General features: G+C 49.2%; 2 protein-coding genes across 4 annotated transcripts in view; one reads left to right on the top strand and one right to left on the bottom strand.

Moving 5' to 3' along the window:
- Window positions 1-12,326, bottom strand: part of UBXN1 (UBX domain protein 1) — a 36,087-nt gene that overhangs the window by 10,539 nt on the left and 13,222 nt on the right. The window contains exon 1 of one of the 3 annotated variants that reach the window (XM_083477546.1): window positions 1,857-1,993. The exons of 1 other annotated variant lie outside the window; for it this stretch is intronic. The gene's annotated coding sequence lies outside the window, so the exon portion shown is untranslated. Of the gene's footprint in view, window positions 1-1,360; window positions 1,600-1,856; window positions 1,994-12,326 lie in introns of those variants that run through there. One more of the 3 variants, XM_083477547.1, reaches the window with a different exon arrangement.
- LOC310694505 (proton-coupled zinc antiporter SLC30A1-like) lies at window positions 5,132-10,468 on the top strand. The gene is made up of 2 exons (XM_083477628.1): window positions 5,132-5,976; window positions 8,237-10,468. The coding sequence occupies exons 1-2, from the start codon at window positions 5,436-5,438 to the stop codon at window positions 8,950-8,952; spliced, it is 1,257 nt and encodes a 418-aa protein (XP_083333754.1). The 5' UTR covers window positions 5,132-5,435; the 3' UTR covers window positions 8,953-10,468.

Below are 12,326 nucleotides of genomic sequence, written 5' to 3'. Positions count from 1 at the left end.
TCTGCACTGGCACAGTGATAATACATGGAATTCTCATTTGTTTGTCATACTTTTGATACTTTATTGTATGCCAGTTTGGGAGGTGGTTTTTTTTTTGTTTGTTTGCCAAGAATGGCTTAAAAGTCACACACAGAGAAAATTGCTGGTCATGATTTTGTCGTGTTAATACAACTCCGCCACCATTCTGTTTCCAGAATGTGTCCTGTTTTCTTTTGCGCTCTCTGTAGTTAAGAGAGAGCAAACCTCCCAGCCTTGGAGAGGACTATCAGATCAGTGCGTGCAGCCAAGGCCTTGAGTGCCTGAACGCCACCCACACTCTTGCCTTGAACAGCTGCCTGTTAAGGTAGGAAAAAACAAGCAAGGGAAAAGTCTGTCTATCATTGCATTTCCACTCCAGGGGAGGTTTTGCTGGTTCATTTCTACACAGTCAAACTTCGGTTCTCGAATGGCTCCGTTTTCTAACGTTTTGGTTCCCGAACGCCAAAGACCTGGAAGTAAATGCTCCGGTTTTCGGAACTCGAACGTCCGACACAGAGTGCAAGAAGCTTTTGCAAACCAATCGGAAGCCGTGCCTCAGTTGTTGAACGTTTCAGGTCAAATGGTCTTCCGGAACGGATTACGTTCGACAACCGAGGTTTGACGGTATCTGAGGACATGGTTAGCCTCCAGTGACCTCCAGATGTTGTTGGACTACAACTCCCATCAACCCCAGACAAAAGGGAGTTGGAGTCGAACAGCATTTGGAGGACACCACATGGGCCAATCCTGTCTTAAGCTGTTTGTAAAAGCTACAGTAAACTTGCCGGGGGAGGTGGGATGAAGGAACTAGCCTCTCCACCCTGAGATGACTCTAACTTAGGAGCCAGTGGGATATAGCAGTTTGACTGAAAGACTAGGGCTGGGAAGACCCAAGTTCGAATTCCTATTCAACCATTAAGTCAACTGTGTAACCCTTGGGTCAGGTGTTCTACCCCACAAGCTCAGAGCAGCTTATAGCAGTTTTTCTAAGCATCAATAATTCCAGCAGTTTTTGGACTAGCTGGGCCTTCTTGACCGTTAGACCCACTATTAGTCCACTCAGTCCACTGGAGCCTGTCTTCACATGCAGGTGAAGTCCCTGACTCACTGAGGGTTTGAGACCACTGTCACATGCTGACAGCTTCTGGGAGCCACAGGTGAGAGCTGAGTCTGGGGAACGAAGGTGGAAAACTACCCCAGAAGGAGCATGATGTGTCCACCCTCACAATATTGTTTAAGAAGCCTGCTGAATACATTTAAAATTATTATTATCATTATTACAGCAAACCTACCCAAAGACACAAATTTAGTTACCTAGATTCGCTTTCAAAATTTTACTGACCTCATCAGTATTTCAGTTTTTTCTAATTATTGGTGGTGACTGTTTCTGTTTCAAGATAGTTCTGTGGATTTTATCTGCGGTTTCAATTTACGCCTCTTATAAATCTTTGCAAATAAATAAAATGCATGTATTATTTACTTATCCCCGGGGGAAGGACCTATGGGGTTTAAATTCGTCCCATAAACACCCACCCAACTATTTCTTACGCTTTCCTCCCCTCCATAGATCTTAAAGGGTTAAATGTAAGCCCCCCCCCAAGGTCTTTAAAGCAAATGACCTGGAAAAGGGGAGGAGCCAAACGCGAGGCTGGAAAAGGGGGGTGCCAAGGTGGGGCCCTTCCCTGTTTCTTAAAGGGACCGCATATTTGGGGAATGGGGGGAGAACCCCGCAGGGCAGGCAGCGCCAGGTGGGGAGGGGGCCTGCACGAGCGAGCCCCCTTCCCTCTACTGCCGTTTCCCAGGGGCGGGAGAAGGAACGCCCACCCCCCGCCTTTCACCTGCGCTCCGAGGGACCGGCGCTCGCGCTCGCTCTTCCCAGGCGGCGGCAGCAGCAAAAGCAAAAGCGCACCGGAAGCGGCGGGTCTGTCGCGCGGCCGCTGTTTGGCTCACGTGGGCAGGTTGCCGGAATGCGCGAAGGCGGCCGCCGAGGGACAGAAAGGGTGCGCGGTCGGTAGGGTCGGTAGAGAGCTTCGCCTTAAAGGGGCAGGAAACGGTTCGAGGGGGTCAAATGTGTGCCAAAGCGATTTTATCTCCTATTACACACATACACATGTACGTATGTATGTATGTATCCCTCCTCAAGGCCACCACACACCTGTCTTTTCTTTCTCTTTCAATTCATTTAATTAACTTATTACTGTTTTTAGTGATGTGTTCTTTTTTACAATTTCATTATGTTATCATACCTTTTCCCTCATTTATTCTTCTCCTCGTTCTTTCTACCTTTTATTTATTTTCCATCTGCCTGCCCTTTTTTGAATTCTCTCTCTTGTAGTTTTTTCTTTCACTTCTCTCTTTTATTATTCTTTCTCTCTTCTCTTACGTTTGCTTAGTTCAGTTTTCCTGTCTTTTGTTTCTTTTTTATTTTCATTCTTTTATTTTTCATTCATTATTTCTTCTTTCACGCTTTCATTTTTGAGTCTTCCATTTTTCTCTTTCGCATTTGCTCTCTCTTTCTTTTCCTCCCATTCTTTCTCTTCTGTTTTCTTTCTATCATATCCCTTTCATTCACATTTTCTCTTTCACCTGCTCATTCATTCATTCACTGGCTGCAGGGGTTATAGCAAGGGTTGGGAACCTCTGGCCCACAGGCCAGATTTGACCCTGCACAGATCCCAATTTGGCGCAGGGTGGTCCATTTTTCCCAACGTACACCCACTTGCCCCATACCTGACACCGCATGAGACTTCAGGTGTGTGGCAAGACCAGTTGTGCAGCTGAGTTTCATGTGGGGAGCTCCATCACGCAGCTGATCCCAGAAGAAAGCAGCTTTGCCAGCCCTATGCTGGGAGCTTTACTGAGCATAGGGCTGGCAAAGCCTCTTCTGCGGTTCCCAAGAGCTGCACAAGGGACTTTTGACAGGTGAGCAGGACAACATGCCCATCAGTCACCTGACATAATGATGCCAGGTGATTGGCAGGTTGGTCAGAGTCCTGCAGGCAAAAACACCCAAGGAGGGTTTGATGCAGGAACGGTGGGGGTTGCAGCCAGACCCAAGGTCCCCTAAGACCATCAGAAAAGCTCTGCTGGGTCCAGGCCCAGACAAGGGAGGATGGGATATGGGCCACTTGTCCCAGGCCTCCGATTCCAAAGGGGGCTTCGGTCAGCATATTCACAATCGCAGGGGATGCACTGGGGCGAACACACTACAGTGGTACCTCAGGTTACATACGCTTCAGGTTACAGACTCCGCTAACCCAGAAATAGTACCTCAGGTTAATAACTTTGCTTCAGGATGAGAACAGAAATCGTGCTCCGGCAGCACAGCAGCAGCAGCGGGAGGCCCCATTAGCTAAAGTGGTGCTTCAGGTTAAGAACAGTTTTAGGTTAAGAACTGACCTCCGGAATGAATTAAGTACGTAACCAAAGGTACCACTGTATTGTATATCTATAGTTTCCATTTTGTCTTTATATGCAGAGACGGTTCAAGCCTTGAAATAAAATTATTTGTCAGCATAACTTTTCTGAAAATTACTTATATACTTACTTATTTATAAGACTTCAGTTATCCCCAGGCCTCTGCCTGGCTCTGCAAGGCCCTGACTGGGTCCAGCATCCTGTTTTCACAGTGATCAGCCAGACCCCAGATTCCCCACAGTGGAAAGCCTGCAGGCAGAACCTGAGGGCAGCAGAAACTCTCCCTCCTTGCGATTTGCACGAATTTGCCTAATCCTGTTTGAAAGCCATCCAGATCAGGGACTCAAACTGTCTTGCTCCGGTGAGCAACCTGGCCACTGAATTTTGCACCAGCTAAAGTTTCTGAAACGTTTTCAGAGGCAGCCCCACGTATAACGCAATGCGGTAATCTAACCTAGAAGTTACCAGAGCGAAGATGACAGAAGTTAGGCTATACCTGTCCAGACAGGGGCGCAATTGGGCCACCAGCCAAAGCTGACGGAAGGGACTCCATGCCACTGACGCCGCCTGAGCCTCGAGCGACAGCAAAGGATCCAGAAGTACCTTCATTTCATTTATTTTTTATAAAATATTTATTAAAGTTTCACAAATTTTATCACACACAACAATACAAACAAACACAAACAAAAAAAGAACAAGTATAATTTCAAAACCTTATTTTCTTAAAACTTACTTCACCGACCTCCTCACACCTCCCCTTTCTGCATTCCCATTTCAAATATTATGTTCAGCAAATCCTCACCCTTAATTTTATCTAATTGTCAACCTTTCTTTTCTTTTAACTTAATCTTTACAGCTGTACTCCACTTAATTTCTAAAACCACATCATTCTAGCACTCATTAATTTTACAATGTTTCTTAAGATAATCCTTAAATTTCTTCCAATCTTCTTCCGCCGTCTCTTTTCCCTGGTCTCGGATTCTGCCAGTCATTTCTGCCAGTCCCATATAGTCTATCACCTTCATCTGCCATTCTTCCAAGGTGGGTAGATCGATCCAGAAGTACCTTCAAGATGCGTAGCCACTCCTTCAGAGGGAGTGTAACTCCCTCAAGAGCAGGCAGCCCTCCCATCCATCCGGTCTGGAGAACCTCTCACTAACAGTGCCTCAGCCTTGTCCGGATGGAGCTCCAGTTTCCTGGCTCTCATCCAGTCCATTACCAAGGCAAGACAAGGGTTCAGTACACCCACTGCTACGATTGCAGTCTACACAAAGCTCAGCCAGGCTGGCAAATGCATTTCTCTGCCCCCACCCTAGTGAAGCTGGTGGCGACTGGCATTTGCTAAGCCGTTTTTTTGGCTGCAGAGCAGTCATGGGGATGGGAGCTGTTGGGGAATATTCTGCAAGATCTCACATACACCAGAACCGTGACCTCGCAAGCCCTCGTGCTTTACCCTAGTAGGGTTTGTTGTTTGGGGGGGGGGGAATCTCTGCAACTCTCCTCCCTCCTATTGTGGCAGGGGGAGAATCACATGCATCATTATGACCTGGTTTCTGCAGCTGGTGGAAGCCTGGGCAGAAGGCCAAAGGCAAGAGAGAGTGTGTGTGTGAAAGAGAGAGGGAACTGCCTCTTTAAAGGACCCCTGGAATCCAAGGGGCAGTGTGCACTGGTCTCCGAGTGCAAAACTTTATTCAAGTGTAAAGCACACACACAGCGAGAGAGCGAGAAACTGGGAACAGATTGCAGGGCAGAGGCCAGGCCTGGGTCTCTGGCCAAAGGGGGCCAGCAAAGGAGAAACCGGGCAACATCTAAGATTGGGAGAGAGCGTGCACCAGGGGCTGCAGGGGTGGCGGAAGGAGGAATAAGCAGGTCCAGAACTGGGCGAGGGGCTGGAGCCAACAGGACGATTCGGAAGAGGTGGGCATCAAGGCAAAGAAGAGGACACAGGTTGGAGGAGATCGGAGGCCACAGTGACAGCTGACTGGGAGTAGAAGGCAGAGATGGGAGCCCAGCCGAGAAATAAATCCTGGATGGGTGAGGGCTCCTCGCCTCTGTGGGCAGTGGTGGGCTCCACCGGTTGGCCTGTCGGCCATTTCTGCCTCTCGGCCTGCCTCTTCCTGGTAGAGTTGGTGGCCAGCCGGGTGACCGGCTCACTGCTCCTGCTTTCCTGTGCATTCCACACCCTGGGAGGTGCGCTGGCTCTTGCTGTGGCCTTGACTGATGCCTGGCTGGCGACCGGAGGACACCCCAGTTGGAGGAATACCTTCGGGTGGGTGCGAGCCCGCATTGCGGGCACCCTGGCCAGCGCCGTCTTCCTGAGCGCCCTGTGCCTTGCGCTCCTGCCCGAGGCGCTCCGCAGGGTGGCCGATCCACACGTCACACAGCATGCGTTGGCCCTGATGGGGATCGGGGCCGTGGGGATCCCGATCCACCTTGCCAGGGTGGGACTGCATGGCCAGCAGCCCCAAGACCCGGGCGCCAGGCCGTGCTGCAGCAGGAGGAGGGTGACCGAAGGAGACAGCTGTGCCCAGGAGATGGAAGGTGAGTTCGTGCAAAGGAGTGACTGGGGAGCATTGGGACCGGCGGGGCGGAGGGCAGGCAGAACAATGGAAGGCAGAATCAGGGCCTTCCCTGCTGAGTTCTACTAAGACAACATTCAGACTGAGGAGGAGGAAGCTGGCGGGTTGTGACACCCTCTGTGTTGGCTGTAAGAAATTAAGACGGGCAGGTATGGCTGGTAGGGGGCACACTGAGGTGGGTGGGGCAGGGAAGGAGAGTAGGAAGAAACGAATGGACTGTCTCATGTACAGTGGTACCTTGGGTTACAGGCGCTTCAGATTACAGACTCCGCTAACCCAGAACTATTACCTCGGGTTAAGAACTTTGCTTCAGGATGAGAACAGAAATCGCATGGCGGTGGCGGCACGGAGGCAGCGGGAGGTCCCATTAGCTAAAGTGGTGCTTCAGGTTAAGAACAGTTTCAGGTTAAGAACAGACCTCCAGAACGAATTAAGTTCTTAACCTGAGGTACCACTGTATAGGCAGTGTGGTGCCCTCTGCATGTTCTTGGACTCCAACTCCCATCATCCCTGACTATTGGCTATGCTGGTTGGGGCTGGTGGGAGCTGGAGTCCAGCGATCTGTGTAAGGTACCATGTTGGCTATGCTTGAGCCATCAAATCCTGGGGTGGAGAACCTCCAAATGTTTCTTGGACTTCAGCTCCCATCAGCCCCAGCCAGCGTCGCCAATGACCTGGGGGCAATGGGAATTGGAGTCCAACAGCATCTGGAGGGCCACATGTCCTAATGCAGTAGTTCTAAAATTGGAAACGTTAAGGAAAACAACAAGGTTAATGCTCTAAAGATGTTTCTGATGAGGGCTGAAGAGGCAAGCTGTGCTTATTTCTTAGGGAAAATGGCTTGCCTCTTCTGCAGTAGAGGTACCTGCAGTGAAGGATGGTGCTGATCAGCACAGCCAGCCAGGATAGCCAAATGGCACCTCCATATTCAGAGGCAATCTGCTCTCAACTGCTGTGGACAAACAACGAGGGAAGGTTATTGGCTTCTCAGAGGCTTCAGGCAGTTTTTTTTGGAATAGTGCTGGCTCAGATAGATTTTGGATCTGATCTAGTAGGACAAATCTTACCTTCTTTGCTCCCCCAGTTCTCCTTTCTGTGATGTACATCTGGGGATGGCAGAGAAATTAGATTCCTTTTGCATTTTAATGAAAAACGACCCTATTTGCCCTTCTCAAACCAAGACACTAACACCTACCCATCGAAATTTGCACTTCTCACGGTTATGCACTGGACTTCTTCACACCATTGTGCACAAAAATATATTCAGTTAAAGTGTGCATAAAAATGAATATGTTAATGACTCAATCTTAGGGTCATGGGTTTGAACCCCATGTTGGGTGAAAGATTTCTGCATTGCAGGGGGTTGGACTAGATGACCCTCGTGGTCCCTTCCAACTCTACAGTTCTACGATTCTAAACTTGGAAATATTCGAAACGGAGAGAACCTGAACCTGACAAGCTCATCCACCTCTTAACTCTCACATAAGGAAATGTCTCAGGCCTGTCCTGAGGGCTGGATTAACCATTAAGCAAAATAATCACCTGCCTGGGGCATCAAGGGAAGCAGGTCACCACAGAACATTTCCATTGCCAGATTTTTTAACATTAATGGCCACCAATTGCTCAGCTCAGTTGAAATTGAGCTATGCAGCAAGGCAGTACTTCTCTATGAAGTACAGAAGCAAACATGTTACCTAAGGTTAGTTTTGAGGATCTGATCAAAGACTTGGCAATTAGAAAAAGTAGGGGAAATGTGTTCAAACAAAGCAGAAGCATACAAAAATGAACATTATTTTCCATCTTACTGTAGGTTTCATTTCATTTCGAAAAAATTAAAAAAGGGTTATTATTGTTTCTATTTCGAATTAGATATATATGGGGGCGCCAAAATATTTTAAGTGCTTAGGGCCTCTAAAGGTCTTACAGTGGTACCTCAGGTTAAGTACTTAATTCGTTCCGGAGGTCCGGACTTAACCTGAAACTGTTCTTAACCTGAAGCACCACTTTAGCTAATGGGGTCTCCTGCTGCCGCCGCGCCGCCGCAACCCAATTTCTATTCTCATCCTGAAGCAAAGTTCTTAACCTGAAGCACTATTTCTGGGTTAGCGGAGTGTGTAACCTGAAGCGTATGTAACCTGAAGCGCATGTAACCTGAGGTACCACTGTAATTTGGTCCTGCCTGTCCCTTCTCTAAGCTTCTGGTTCTTTTTCCTCATCTACAGATCTGCTGGGCAACGGCTCCTCGGCCAACGGGCAGCCCTGGGTGGAGGAGGACAGGGAGGCCAGCCCCATGCCACCCTCAGAAAAATTGGGGCAGTGGACAACACTTTGCCTTGGTCGGGTGGTCGCCTGCCTGGGCCCTGCGGCCGTCCTTTTGTACTCTCTCATGTTCCACCTGCTGTGGCCTCCTTGCCTGGGCAACGCAGCCTGCCTCAGCCACTGCCCCAGGTCGACCTGTTGGGCCTGGCATACTGCGGAGGCACTGCAGTGGGGACGCGCCCCTTGCTGGCTGCTCTACCTGGACCCTGGGCTCGCCGTGGCTGTGTCGGTGGCCCTGCTGTGCTTGGCGTGGCCGGCCCTGCACAGCTCCGCTCTGGTCCTCATGCAGGCCGCACCGGAAGAGCTGGACCTGAGGCTGCTGGAGCTGCAGCTGCGGGCCACGGAAGGCGTGGTGGCCGTGCGGGACCTCCGTGTGTGGCAGCTCGACGGGCCCAGCAGCTTAGTGGGCACGGCCCACGTGCACTGCCGGGACGTGGCCACGTGCGAGGCCGTGATGGACAGGGTCCAGCAGGTGTTCTGCGAGCATGGCGTTCACGCCACCACGGTTCAACCAGATCTCAGTGTTTGTCCGGGTGGCGGGTGGTGTGAGGGGGTGCCACAAAAGAGGTGCCTGGCCCCGTGCCCTGCCACGGTCATGGAATATGAGACCACGGTGTGAGCTGAACAGATGCACCACTTGGGGGGTGGGGGGGGGTGGGTGACCAGGGTGGGGGGTAGGGGAAGAGTACCTCATAAATTTCCATTTTTATCTGCTACAGATGTCCTGCTCTCTAACTAGGTGATGTTATGGGTGTCCGCAGTAATACCATATTTTTTGCTCTATAAGACTCACTTTTTCCCTCCTAAAAAGTAAGGGGAAATGTGTTTGCATCTTATGGAGCGAATGCAGGCTGCGCAGCTATCTCAGAAGCCAGAACAGCAAGAGGGATCGCTGCTTTCACTGTGCAGCGATCCCTCTTGCTGTTCTGGCTTCTGAGATTCAGAATATTGTTTTTCTTGTTTTCCTCCTCCAAAAACTAGGTGCGTCTTGTGGTCTGGTGCGTCTTATAGAGCGAGAAATACGGTAAGTTGGTGGAGGCGCGGGGGAGATTTGTGACTTGAAACCACAGGTTGTTGACTGGACTATTTGCAGCCTTTGTGCGACTGGGACACATGCACTGTTACATGGTACTGAAGAGAAGCAACGAGAAATAATGGTGGGCTGTGCCTCTTGGTGATTTAGTGTTTAATATATATCTCCGAACAAACTTCTAACAAATTGCTTGATTTGTGCATTTAACAATATCAGATGGAGGCACTAGAAAGACACAGCAGCTTCAATTTCATAGAGAATCATAGAATTGTAGAATTGGAAGGGAGCCCCCCCAAAAAAGGGTCATCTAGTCCAATCCCTTGCAATGCAGGTGCCACAGCTAAATAGCCAGCAATCTCAATTTAAAAACCTGCAATGAAGGAGAGTCAACCACCTTCCAAGATAGTCTCTTCCACTGCCAAACATCATCTATTTCCTTCGAACAATGAGTGGGCACGATGCTGAGGTTCCTGGGAATCTCAGCATTCTTTCTTTTAGATGCAAGTTTCTAGTCCTCATGATACAATTTACAAAGTGAATTACGCAAATCAAGAGAAGTCCACCCAATATGAATGAAATATTTATATAGGCCACAGAATCCTCCTTTATTGAATGCAGAATCATGGGCATTGGTTTCAGAGGTAGGGTCTACAGTGGTACTTTGGGTTAAGAACTTAATTTGTTCTGGACGTCCGTTCTTAACCTGAAACTGTTCTTAACCTGAGGTACCACTTTAGCTAATGGGGCCTCCCACGGTGCGATTTCTGTTCTCATCCTGAAGCAAAGTTCCTAACCCGAGGTACTATTTCTGGGTTAGCGGAGTCTGTAACCTGAAGCGTCTGTAACCCAAGGTACCACTGTAATCCAAGGAGGGATGGGGGGGGGGTTGATTCAGTTCACAAAATGTACCTAATTTGCACTTTCTGAAATAATCTGAAAACTGAAACACAGCAGTCCTTTGAAACCCATGCCTCTCTGGATTTTGCAATGCAGTAAAGTGAGCATTAAAAATGCATTTGTTTGTGGAAATAAGATGGAGGAAATGCTTTGTGAAATCTGCACTAAAATGCTGATGACGTTATAAAAATGTTCACAAACCAAAGTGGAAATGTGGATAACTGAATTTACGACTGGAAAAATGAGAAACTAAGATAAACCAAAACTCGCAGATTTCCCCATCCCTATGATTTAGTTGGATACCACCCAAGGACTCTTCACCCCACTTCCCGCCTTTGTGTGCCGAGTTCGGATGCCGCTATCTCTGCTATAATGTAAACTGCAAACAGGGCAAATAGGAGAGGAAAATGAGGGACTGGTGTTTCTAATACCTGATTCCCAGGATTGCAGCAGGAATGATTTCCTCCCCACTCCTTACCCCACACCCTGATAAAGCAAAGAATAATACAATCCTATAGATTTTCCAAATTTTTATTATTAATATTATTGCCAGCTAGGTGGGGGATCCTAGCTGAGGAGGGCAGGGGGTTATCAAGGATCGCCCTAGGTCGTTCCACCTTTTCGGACGATCCCGGCATAATCTGCTCTCCAACGGCACCTTCACTTCCTGAAGGAAGAAGGAAAGCGGATCAGCAGAAAAGGGATACTCAGAGAGGGATGTAGGAGAAATTTGAATCAGCTTGCAGATCTACGGAATTCACACTTCCTGGAACAATAAAGGTAAAGGGGTAAAGGGGACCCCTGACCATTAGGTCCAGTCGTGACCGACTCTGGGGTTGCGGAGCTCATCTCGCTTTATTGGCCAAGGGAGCCGGCGTACAGCTTCCGGGTCATGTGGCCAGCATGACTAAGCCGTTTCTGGCAAACCAGAGCAGCGCACGGAAACGCCGTTTACCTTCCCGCCGGAGTGGTACCTATTTATCCACTTGCACTTTGACGTGCTTTCGAACTGCTAGGTGGGCAGGAGCAGGGACCGAGCAATGGAAGCTCACCCCGTCGCAGGGATTCAAACCACCGACCTTCTGATCGGCAAGTCCTAGGCTCTGTGGATTAGCCCACAGCGCCACCCGCGTCCCTTCCTGGAACAATAGTGAATTAAAACACAGCCACCCTTAAAAATTTCCGCATTTTGCGGTGCAGTTCCCCAGCCAAGCAATGTGAAAACACCAGGATAACGTGTGCATAAAGGTGCATGTATCCCTGAATATAAAAGGCACAAATGCATCCAGGGAAATAGCTTTGCAAAAATGTGCACTGCATACCAAAAGAATGCAAATTAAGAGGAATTCACACTACGATGCTGGTGAATTTTCAAGAGGGCTTTAAAAACAAAAAACAAATAGCAAACTGATGTGGAAATGTGGAGAACAAACTTAGGAAAAGTGAGAAATTCAGACTGGCAGGTTTGGCCAGCCTAGTACTCGCAACTCAATGTTGTAGAATTTTTGGGGGGGCAGAAGTTGTTCCACAGTTGTGGCAAGTGCAAGGTGTGGTTGGCACAAGCCATTTGGCCATCCTAGAACAGCCATCACTTCAATGAGTAGGCCAGGAGGCCCCACCCACCATTACTTTCTCTGCTTTTGGAGGGGTTTCCCCGCCCTTAAAAGCAGAAGGAAAGAGTGAGAGGCTGGACTGAGGCAAAGGAGGCAGCAATGTGTATATTGGACGGCTGCTGAGTGACAGGTCCCTCCTTTGCAGCTAATCTAAGGGAAGAGCTGTGTGGCCTGAGATGCCCTCTCATCTTGGCCTGAACAGGGGCCCACTATACTACTGGATCTGATCTGATGGCGGAAAATAAGGCTATCCACAGTGGCATAGCGTGGGGGGCCACAGGGGCAGTTGCCTTGGGTGCAAAATTTGTTAAAGGTAAAGGGACCCCTGACCATTAGGTCCAGTCGTGGCCGACTCTGGGGTTGCGGAGCTCATCTCGCTTTATTGGCCGAGGGAGCCGGCGTACAGCTTCCAGGTCATGTGGGCAGCATGAGTAAGCCGCTTCTGGCGAA

The sequence above is a fragment of the Podarcis liolepis genome, assembly GCF_965112155.1.
Source record: "Podarcis liolepis genome assembly, chromosome: 15".
Lineage (NCBI taxonomy): Eukaryota > Metazoa > Chordata > Lepidosauria > Squamata > Lacertidae > Podarcis > Podarcis liolepis.
The sequence above is the reverse complement of the archived record's forward strand: the minus strand, read 5'-3'. Positions and strand labels throughout refer to the sequence as shown.